The sequence below is a fragment of the Mus caroli genome, chromosome 5 (genome assembly GCF_900094665.2).
Source record: "Mus caroli chromosome 5, CAROLI_EIJ_v1.1, whole genome shotgun sequence".
Taxonomy (NCBI): Eukaryota; Metazoa; Chordata; class Mammalia; order Rodentia; family Muridae; genus Mus; species Mus caroli.
Window position 1 is genome coordinate 106,707,419 of NC_034574.1, and position 11,697 is coordinate 106,719,115.

The 11,697-nt window shown below is 50.5% G+C and overlaps 1 protein-coding gene across 1 annotated transcript in view; it reads right to left on the reverse strand.

Annotated features, from left to right (window-relative positions):
• Positions 1–11,696, reverse strand: part of Sart3 (spliceosome associated factor 3, U4/U6 recycling protein) — a 32,494-nt gene extending 20,798 nt beyond the window's left edge. The window contains exons 1-4 of the mRNA XM_021162368.2: positions 10,451–11,696; positions 3,553–3,679; positions 2,307–2,411; positions 536–720 (exon numbers count right to left, since the gene is read on the reverse strand). Of these exons, the coding sequence (XP_021018027.1) occupies positions 536–720; positions 2,307–2,411; positions 3,553–3,679; positions 10,451–10,765 (732 nt within the window). The 5' untranslated portion in view covers positions 10,766–11,696. The remainder of the gene's footprint in view (positions 1–535; positions 721–2,306; positions 2,412–3,552; positions 3,680–10,450) is intronic.
• Between the last annotated feature and the right edge of the window lies 1 nt (position 11,697).

Sequence of the window (11,697 nt, forward strand, 5' to 3'; positions counted from 1 at the left end):
AAAAAAAAAAAACAAAAAGGGACCCAGGCACCCAGTGCAGGCATGAACACCTCATACACCTGCCTGAAAGCCATTTTATACAATGTCACAGGGGATCACAGGGCCAGTCTCCCAGTCCCACTGTCAGTCAGCACCAAAAAGGTTTGCAGAACAAAGCATTCTGGATTTCTGAGTTCCAGATTAGAGATGCTTGACTTGTGATGGCTACCTGTGAGGGGGCCCAGAGAGGGCTCAAATGTCCATCCACCCGTATGAAGTAAAACCTCCCCTCAGTCACACTGAACGGGACACAAAGGTATACATACATAATATACACACATGAAGATACACACACACACACAGATACACACAGAGCTGTATAACTACAACTGCAGTGTTTTAATGTAGCAAAAAACAGTCATCTATTTCCAAGTCAGCTACCGACTTTGCTGTTGACTGCCCGTCTCTTAACAGGCCAGCAAAAGCTGGTCAGGCTCTTAGAGTCTGTCTGAAAACAGCCCTTCCTCCGAGCAGGGACCTCAGAGCCTGGACTCACCCGAGCAGCCTCCACGATGGCGCTTTCAAACTCTCGGTAGGCCTCCCAGATGGCCAGGCCTTTCGTCATGTGTAGGCCAACAGAGGACAGGGCTCTTTCAAACACAGAGCGAACCTTCTCAAGGCCACCTTTCTGACCAATGCCACCAACTGAGTACTGGCCATACTCTAGCCAAATGTTTGGACCTAAAAGACAAGAAGCGATCTGTAAGTTCGGCTCATTGATATGCCCCATGTCACCCTCATGAAGACAAAACACATGTCCACCGAACACATGTTCTTTCTGCAAAGGACACTGCCATCAAGCACTCCAGCTTCCCACAACACTTAACTCTCAGAGAGCTGTCCACATGTTCCTAAGCACAGCAGAGATCTGACCACACACACAGCACGCCAGGGGTGCACACCAAGTGCATGCATACACACAGTTTATTAAAACTGAAGGGGTAGAGCATGCAGCCCCATGTGTTTATCCCAACAAAGCAACAGACAGACACATGAGGGTGGGAGCTTGAAGGAAACCACTAACATATTTCAGTGACCATAAGTATAAATCTGAGACGCTTGTCCAAAACACTTCAGTTCCTAGAGCTTCATTTCTTGCTAGGCCTTAATCTTGCAAGTCTTCCGGTAAAAAGGGGAAGAGAAAGCCAGAGCACCCAGCCCGTGATTAGGAATCCACTTGTTCTGATTTGAGACTCTGAGGCAAGGTCTTCCCTTCAGCCCTGCCTGTCCTGAAACTCTGAGACAGCATGCACACACACACATGTGGAGTTTCTGATAGCAACATCTTCCCCATTGAGTGTATAGCTCTGAAAACCAATAAGCCCTCCCTGATGGGGGTGGTGGTGACACCCGTACCCAGTACAAGAGAAGCAGAGGCAGGAGGATCACCACAATGGCCACAGCCCCCTTTGACACACCTATTTTTTTGGTCATCTTCGAGCCAGGACCCAAATGCTGCTCTCAGAGGTTGGGTTCTTTTCTTAGAGACAGGGTCTCATGTGTACCAGGAGAGCCTTCATCTCACTAGATACTCTAGGCTACCCTTGAACTCCTGCTCTACTTCCTGAGTGCTGGGACTACAGGAAAGCACCCGCACTCAATTTCTTAAACCGTTTCAATGCTCTTCTCGAAAACATGGTGTCAAAAAAAAAAAAAAAGAAAGAAACAAAAAAACGAAAACATGGTGTCCGGACTGTAGAAGACGCTGTGCAAAGCCAATATTTCAAACTTTTTGTTTGTTTCTGAGATAGGGTCTCACATGAACTCACTGTGAGGCCCAGGCTGTCCTGGAACTCTTGATGCCAGGGGTAAGTGTGTGAGGACACACCTGTGTACAGGTTAGGACGAGGCTGAAGCCCAGCAGCCTGAGCTACAAGGTGAGACCCTGTCTGAAGTATTAGCATCAAAAAGGACAGAAGGTCAGAAGGTCCAATCTTAATACCAGCACTCAGGACGCTCACAGACTGTAGCTTGATGGGGTGGGGAGGGGGGAGGCTATTTCAATCAAAGATACAAGCTGAACTTTAAGTGCCTAGAAATCCCATTTAAGCCCTCCCTGTCAGACAGGTGCTGAGTGCAGGAGCCACTTAGTCTCTTCCCAGTAAAGTGGTAGTTTCTTCTACTTTAATCTTAGGCCCAAACAACCTCTACCGAACAAAGAACTGAAAACCCTAAGTCTGGGACTAAAGCATCCTTCCCTGGCCATCCCTCCCCCCACAAACAGCTCACAGCACGGGGAGGGAGGGACCCAGGGCCCAGGCACTCACAGATGTAGTCCTTCACCGCTCTCTCGAAGAGCTCGTACACGTGCTCGCGGTCCAGGCCGTCCATGGCCATGCTGATCTCGTCGTGGAGCCACTCCAGCCAGAGCTCTAGAGACGACAGCACAGATCAGCACACGCCCTCTCCTGCTCCCACGGGCTCTTATAGCAGAGCACATACTGCGCTCTCAACAGAGGCAGTGAAGCCATCACGGCAGACATTCACTACTCTGCAAAGCACTTGGCATGTTCCCATGAAAGGGAGGTGAGGAGAGCTGTGTCTGACCGACTGACCGACCGACACCAGGGTTGCCAAGCTGAACAGTCAGTCAGCTGTAAACATGCACAGGCCCAGCCACAGAGCTGCTCACCACCAGTGCGCTTCTCAGGGGCAAATGTGTGGACATAAGCAAGATGGACAACTACTACCCCAAACACACTTGCATTCCACTTCCAGGCTGGAGGGATAACTCAAAGGGAAGGAGCTAGCTGCTCTTCCAGAGGACCCAGGTTTGATTCCCGGCACCTAAACCCATTTCAGGGGATCCGACTCCATCTTCTGGCCTCTCTGTACACCAGGTACACACATACTTGCATAAAGGCAAAACCACCCATATACTGAAAAACTTAGAGAGATTTAGAACTATAAATGTTGGGCTGGAGAGATGGCTCAGCAGTTAAGAGCACTGATTGCTCTTCCAGAGGTCCTGAGTTCAATTCCCAGTAACCACATGGTGGCTCACAACCATCTGTAACGGGATCCGATGTCCTTTTCTGGTGTGTCTGAAGAGAGCAATAGTTAACTCACATACATGAAATAAATAAATCTTTTTTTTTTTGGGGGGGGGGCAAGGGAGTTTCGGGACAGGGTTTCTCTGTACCCTGCCTGTTCTGGAACTCACTCTGTAGACCAGGCTGGCCTCAAACTCAGAAATTCACCTGCCTCTGCCTCCCAAGTGCTGGGATTAAAGGCGTGTGCCACCATGCCCGGTGAAATAAATAAATCTTAAGAACTATAAATGTTTACCTAAATTTTCAATTCTGTGGTACAAGAGGCTAACTATACACTTGTTGAAGTGGAAGAGACCACAGTGAAGTTAAATTACATTAAAGATAATGTTTCTCATTGTATTGGGGTAAGCGACCAGTATTCCACAGGTGAATCTGTATGACAGACCACAGTCTGCAAAACAGCCTGAGGCGATGAAGAAGCACGGAGCAGGCAGCGCTCCTCTCTCTCCCCGCAGCTTACCTTCAGTCAGGGGGAAGAGCTCGCTCATCTTCTGGCGGGCCGCCCTCACTCTGCTGAGCTCGCCTTCCAGCCGCAGCAGCCTGATGAGCTCCACGTGGCAGTTGTAATCATAGCCATTGATGGACAGCTAAGAGCAAAGGGACACTCCTAAGAGCGGGCCTCAGCATGGCTTAGCAGTTGTCACCACAGCCCCGCCACACAGAGAACTCCAGAGGTTCCCCCAGGCTCTCTAAGGAAACAAGGAGCTCCATCCTTAGCCAAGTGACCTGTGACTTCCTGGGCCTCAGCTCCCCAACTATGTGGGGGCCCTGCTAGTCTCAGCCCACGGAGCTCGTGGGATTTAAATGGCAGATGTATCATGAGTTCCTTCATCTTACTGAACAGAAGTAGGGACAGCGAGAAGCTGGTGTAGGATCCATGACTGTGCCACCAACTCTGGCACAGGTCCCAAACCTACAAAATAACTCCCGTGGGAAAAGACAGCCACTGACTGGCACCTGGGCTGACTCTAGAGGGACACTGCCACAGTCACAGCTCCTCGGTTGTTTGTTTTTAGTGTTTTCTTTAATTATGCACATCTGAGGTAACTGACGTCAGCTGTTCTCAGCGTCTAGAAGGCGGAGGCAACCCCGGCTGAGGTCACAGGTGGTTCCCAACCTGTGTGCTGAGAGCCAAGCTCTTCACAGTGAGCTCTCACCAGGCTCAGTGACAGGTTCTGGAGAAGGGCTGGTGCATTCTTGTTAGCCCTGGCCACCCTCCTACTCCGGAACGCAGATCTTGCTGTCACTGGAGACCTGCATTAAGCTGCACTTTGTGTAGTCCTGGCTCCTCTGCCTTTGACAGCCAGAGCTCACACTACAGTGGGATTTTTCCAAATTCCACAACAGCAACATAAAGGCTCATTTTTACATTTGGAACTTTTCAAGGTAAAAACTGAAAATATTTTACTCTTACACATCAACACAAATAGAATATAAGAATAGGATTAGCAATCCCGGCGGTGGTGGCACACGCCTTTAATCCCAGCACTTGGGAGGCAGGGGCAGGCAGGTCTGCCTGGTCTACAAAGTAAGTTCCAGAACAGCCAGGGCTACACAGAGAAACCCTGTCTCAAAAAACCAAAAAAAAAAAAAAAAAAAAAAAGAATAGGATTAGCAGTAGCCCCACCATGAGAGAACCAAAAACAGCCTTCCAACAGGACAGGGGTGAGTCTGAGAAGGGACCGTGGAGCCCACAAAACAGAGTGGGAGCAGAAAACAGTAGGGGGGAGCCCTGTCTCCTGGGGACTTTTCTAAGTCATATAAGGAAGAAACATACAATTTAAGACCATCTGACCCCAAGACAGCATTTATGAGTGGGAGTGGAAGGGAAAGGCTCCACACCACTCAAGCCCGATGCTAAGCGCCTTCAGTGGAAGATGCCAACACACAGAGAGAGCAGCACCATGAGTTAGGCCTGGGGCAATCCCAGCACTGCCTTCGCAGAGATAAGAAGGCTGAAGTCTTCCCTTGCTTACTCTGAGAAATCCTGGTTCGGGGGGAAAACTGGATGGTGTGATAGATAGTCCATGCCTTTAATCCCAGACATGTGGACAGCAAACAGGCAGACTGTGTGAGGTCAGCACCGTGAGCCAGTGAGGACAGACACACGGAAACAGTGTCATTCAGTCCAGAGGGGCTGCAGACACTATGCCCACCTGCTACAGCCATACAAGGGCAACACCTCAGCTGCTCCCAGCACCCAGCCTCCACCCCCACACCAGCCGGCACATGCGAGCTCACAAAGCTTTCTTCCTAGCGCCCAAACTGCAAACAGCCTTATGGTGCAAGGCCAAGTCAGGGTGGAGCACCCCATTCCACTACTACGCTACAAAGGGAAGGGACATTCTTGAAATGGAAAGGTGGTTTTGAGTCAGAAAACAATTTTCCACTCAGCAGATAAAGGGAAGACAAGTGGCCTCAGTGCAGAAGGGCAGCTCACAAAACCATCCAACCAGGACTTAGAATTTGTATTTGGCAAAAGAACAGAAAGACACAGCGTGGCCTGTGAGCCTCCCCTGGTGCTCCCCAGTGGACATGCACCCAGAACCTTCTAAAACCACACAGAGATGTCCACAAGTTCTCTTGTCAAACACATAATTGAGTCTGAGGCTCAAATAGCTAAGGGAAGGAAATGAACGACATGAGGGGAGGGGAAGATGGCAGCTGCGCACACGTCCTTAGAAACAAGCAGCCTGATGCAAACAAGCCAACTTTACAGGAAGTTTCTGAAGTAGCTAAACTCACAGAAAGGAAGCTGACCTGGACTGGGAGAGAGAGAAGGGGCTACCGCATGGGCACTGGGCTCCAGGTCTGCAAGGTGAACCCTTCTCCAGACCTCCACACATATGAACTGATGTCAGACCAAGACCTACACATTTGGAAACGTTTCAGATGGCGAATTCTAGAGCAGAAAAATCTGGAAGGCATTCCAATAGGCTGGCACAACACAACCCTAACTGCAAAGTGTGGCAAACCTGTCTCCTCAGTGACAGCATGCCACAACAAAGTAAAGCAACAAAGTGCATGGACCAGTGTGCTCCTCTTTCTGGATTCCAGAACTGTGGTGGTCCGAGCCTCTAGTCCCACCACTCAGGAGACAGAGGTAAGAGGATCTCTGAGTTCTCAGACAGCCAGGGCCATTTTAGAGAGAACTCACATGAAAAAGAGGGGGAAAAGGTTTTAATAATAATCGAGCAAGAAAGTTGTATTAGGAAATAAAAGCAGTGCTAAGAAGGCAGGTGGCTAAGCTGGTGGAGAACTGAGCAGAAGAGCCCAGAGCACACAGATGAGTCAGCTCTTGTTCCATCTGCTGACATCAGCCCAGGTCCACAACTGAGACCCAGAGTTTGTAAAACGAGACTCAGACACTAACTCTTAAGCCAGACTTAGAGACTAGCTCTCCAACCACTTGCTATCAACACACAGAAAGATGTTGATAAAGAACATAAACAGTGACTTAAGAGTGAGCTGGGCTTGGGCTTCCTTCCCAACAGGTGCATGGCAGCTTGCAATCACCTGACTCCAGTCCCAGGGGATTGAAGAACACAGAAATAGCATAAAAATATGTTCTCGTTTTAATCCCAGGTGTGGGATCCAGGGCTGCTTCAGATTGTCCACAGCAGGTGACTATGATTGGTCTCATGCTCTAGAAGGGGCGTGATTTTTGCCAGCTGTGACTGTGAGTATGTGACATTTGAAAGTCTGTGGACTTTTCAGAGTATAAATGCTAAGGCCCAATAGCCAGAGGCTGGTTGGTGGTTGGATGCTGCTGATTGCAGTTTGTCAAATAGTTACCATGTGCAGAGAAGATTAGATATCCTGATGGCGAAGATCAAACTTGCCCCAAGGAACTCGATGCCCCTAGTCAGCAGAGAACACCCCTTTCCTCTCTATCTATCCTTTTGCCTTTCCACCTAGTACTGACAGGTTGAATGGATGGAAGAAAAAGGAACCCACAAAGTAGCTATGTCCGGGCTTGTGGGCCCAGGACACAAGCTATGTCCGGGCTTGTGGGCCCAGCATCTGGAGGCTAGGGATGGTTAGGGCTAGGGATGAAAACATGTACTTCCCATGAACACTGCATGTGATCGTTCCCGCTGTCAACATGACACAACCTAGAATCACGTGGATAGAGTCTCAGTGTGGGGTTTCTAGACCAGACTGGCCTGTGGTGTGTCTGAAAGGACTGTCTTGATCATGCTAGGTGAGGTGGCACTATGGGTGGCACATTCCCTAGGCAGGGCAGTGCTAATCTGAATTGAGTGCACACTCACAGGCATGCACACACTCATTCTCTCTGCACTTGACTGTGTGTGACTGACAGCTGCTCCACGCTCCAGCTGCCATGACTTCCTCATAATGATGAACTAGACCCTCAAGTTGTGAGCAACCTTCCCCTAAATTGCTTCTGTCAGGTTCACCACAGTGAACAAAGCTAAAGCAAAAGCCAAAAAGGAGCCTGAGGTGGACAGCGTGGCTTCTGGGGTCAGCCTCTTACTTTCTGAAACAAGGCCGATGCTTGGGTGGAGTATGAAGCTGTGGCACGGCATCAAATGCCCCTGACCTACACCTCTGGCCGGCCCAGGCGGCTCCGTGGACAAGCACATATGGAACAAGCATTCGGCTCTGAGTCTGCTCTGTGGAAGGAGAGACGGGCTTCAGGAAAGGATGACTTCGGCCCAAGCACACACACGCACACACACAGACGCTTCCAAGCAACTGTACTGAGGAGTGAGTACATTCCGCTCTATGCCAGGCTCAGGCCATCACTAATGACACATAAGGCTTTAAGAAGGAGGCTCGACCACGGCTACGCGGTCAGGACAGAGCAGAAAGGACACCACACGCCAGGCACCCAGCATGTGCACAAGAAAGGCACTGCAGAGAGGATACAGCTGCCAAGACTGCAGAAGCCAGGAAGGGAAAGGCCTTCACTTAAAGGTCTAGTATGCACCAAAATGGGCCAGACTTATGTGTGGGCCAATGTGAGAGCGCACATGACATACACTGCCAATGCAAGAAGTGTGCGCCATTCCACAGCCTGAAGACATTTCTCCTTTAAGAGCAAGGAGAGCCAGTCTGCTCCCTGAATCCCAGAGTTTCTGCTGAGTCAATGCATGGCAGCTAAAGCCTGTAACTGTGCATGTGAGAGGCTAGGGCTGGGGCTGGGGCAGACGTCTGAGTCAGCCTAGGCTACAGAGTGAATTCCAGGTCATCCCGAGCTACCAAGTCAGTCCTCTTGGAGCTGAAGAGATGGCTCGGCTCCTGCAAACAAGCCCACCAACATAACCTGGACCCCTGAGACAGCAGTGAGGAAGGAGAGAAGTGACCTCTACAAACTGTCCTCTGCCATGGCACAGGTGCACCCGCCATGGACACCAAATAAAGAAATGTACGTTTTAAAGAAAGATCTTGTCTCTCAAAACAACAAAAAGGATTCAAAGCATTTATCACTAAAAAGTAGGCGATAACCACCTGCTCCAAAAGACCTCTAATAATTAATTAGATATGGTGGCAAGTGGGGCAAGCCAGGTCATCGTTTTGTAACTAGAAAATTCTCAGCACCACAAATCCAGACAAGGCTAGCTGACTGGACTGTGTTCCGCACATTGCTGAGGAACTGCACCTCCGGGGGAATATCTCGACCACAGGTGACCGGAAGAGACCAAGTCCCACTTGTGGGAGTTCGGACCAGCCATCCTACCATTTCTGAGCCTTGTTTCCCCACGAGAACAGGTTTCATCTCTCTGGGGCCCCACTCCTCCACATCTTTACCTTATCCTATGAACAACTGGGCGCACAGATCTTGGTCTTCCTGGTGCAATGGTTTACAGCTGGGTTTGCCCAACAAGAGGTACTGGCAGAAGCAAGGAAGGGGTGAGGGGAGAACATATCAGGTCTCCAGTCCTGCTGTGACTAGCACCCCTGGTTCTGCTCCCACACTTTATAGACAGTGACTGACTATTCATGCACCTTTGCTCAAACCATTCTAATTTGAATTCATCACCTACCCCTGCTAGCATACTGGATTATAAAGGAGTTATCACCAATAACAGATCAGGGACGGCTTTACTACCTGGGACCAGACACTGGGGCCATAGTTACCATGGCAACTTCATTATGCAGGAGTCTGGGCTATAATGATTATTTCACAGAAATTATTGCTCCTAATCTACAGCGAAAGCTATAAAAAAAAATCACTGAGGACACATGAGTATTAGAGCTGTTACCGAATTCCAAAAGGATGCAGCCTCGGCGACTAGGAACATTGGCTGCTCTTCCAAAGAACCCAGGTTTAATTCCCAGCAACCACAGAGCCCCTGACAACAGTCCGTAATTGCAATTGCAGTTCTAGGAGACCTGATGCTCTCTTCTGGTCTCTGCTCACACACCCATGCGGGGAAAACACTCATACACGTAAATTAAAAATAAGAGGGAGTTGGGGAGGGCTGGATATGGCCGCTCTGGCCTGGCAGGGGCGACAGAGGCAGGCAGATCTCTGTGAGTTCCAGGCCAACCTGATCTACATAATGAGTTCCAAGGCAGTCAAAGCTACATACTGAGATCCTGCCTGAAACCCCGCCCCCACAAGAAAGAAAGAAAGAAAGAAAGAAAGAAAGAAAGAAAGAAAGAAAGTTAGTTAGTTGGGCCCTAGTCTTCAGACCAAAGAAAGAAAGAAAAAGAAAGAAAGAAAGAAAGTAAGTTAGTTGGGCCCTAGTCTTCAGACGAAAGAAAGAAAGAAAGATAGATAGTTGGGCCCTAGTCTTCAGACCAAAAGCCTCAACCTCTGCACTTCTATTACAGTCGCGATCGTTTTTTCGTTCTACACCACTTTTGACCACTATTACTATCCTTAAAGGAAAATAAGTTCCCCTCCGACTGTCAGACAGTTAAACCACTTGGTTAAGAGTGACAGTCCGGGGCTGGAGAGATGGCTCCGCCGGTAAAGTCGTTTGCCGCCACACCTGATGACCAAGAGTTCAATCCCCAGAACACACATGGTTAAAAGACAACCGTGTCCACGCAGACATACAAGCACAAGTTTAAAATAAGAAGAAAAAAAAAAAGAGAGAGTAAAAGCTTAAAAAGATAAACACTCTCAGCGCGGTGTCACCTTGTGCGGGAGCCTCCTCCACGAGCCTCAGTTTCCCGAGTAAACCGGATTAAACACTATTCAATGGAATACTTTAGGGACGCCCTGGGCGCGCACTGAGCCCAGGACGAGGGGGCACACGGTGGCTCACGGCGCCCCGGCGACCTCAGCGGTCTCCATAACCACTGAGGACCGAGGGGGCGGGGCGGGCCTGGGGACCCGAGGGGAGGAAGGGAGCCCGCCGCCGCCACCCAGGCCGGCCCACCTGCTCCTCCAGCCGCTCGATCTCCAGCTGGTTCTTCTCCTCCTCCTCGTCGTACTCCCACTCGTCCTCCCCGGCGGAGCTCTCGGCGGAGGAAGCCATGGCGTCCTCCTCATCCCCGTCGCTCTCGCTCGCGCCTTCCCGCTGCAGGTCCCATCCGGGGCCCTTGGCCTCCGCCGCCTCCGCGGCCACAGGGCGGGACAGCACCTTCCGCTGCACACCGGCCGGCTTCGCCTCATCCTCTTCTCCCTCGGCCTCAGGTCCGGCCTGGGGCTCAACCTCCGGCTCGGACGCCGAGGATGCGGCAGCCGTCGCCATCTTGCGCAGCCCGCGACTCTCGGGTCTTCCCTCGCCCGCCGAAGCCCGGCGAGCATCGGGCTGTCCGCGGCGTCTGCCTAATCAAAAGTCCGCTCGCCCACCAGCGGGAGCGTCGCGGACGGCCTAAGGGCGCAGGAAGCCGTGGGGAATCTACCACCGATGCTATCCTTTAGCGCCTCCAAACGCCACTGTCAGAAGGAAAGGCTCACGAGCATAACCTGCGTCAGGCTACAACCGTGGACAGCTGTCGGGTCTTTGGGCCGGAAGTGGCGGCCACAGCTGAAGTGGTGCGTGCGTGATGTCCGTAGTTAAGGTCGAGACGCCATCTTAGGAAGGTCAAAGTCGTCGTTTTGGACTAAAGACCTTCTGTAAGGCTCGGCCAGCTCCGGTGCGTGGTTGTTTCCCGGCAACCGATCCTCAAGTGCGGACAAGATTGCAGCTCCTCCGCGATCAGAAGCACCATCTCAAGGGAAAAGTCTCATCTCTCGATCTCATGGGAAGTCTCATCTCTCGAATAAAGCTCCCTCCCCTTTGTAACACCTAGTACCTCGTAGTTGTGTTAAACGCGTCGCTTTTGTGGATTTTTATGGTCAATGATAATACATTACAATAAGTATTGATTCGGAATGATGTGCATGGCGGTAAAACAAACGTAGGTGTCGAGGGATGGGGTTCGTTTCTCTTATACCCTCGTTCTCGAGGTCGGAAAAGCATTGCTGTTTCCCTCTGCACTGCCTTTCCCCTTTATCAACAAGGTTAACGAGCCAGAAATCGCGTCCGTTTTGCTCCCAGGATTTTTTTTAGTGACACCTAGTGTACACTTAATATGCATTTGCTCCATGGATGAAACGGCTACCTCGGAATTAGGAAAAAGAAAGAAAGAGAAGAAACTTCACAGCCTGAGCAAGAGTCTACCAGGGACGTATGCACAA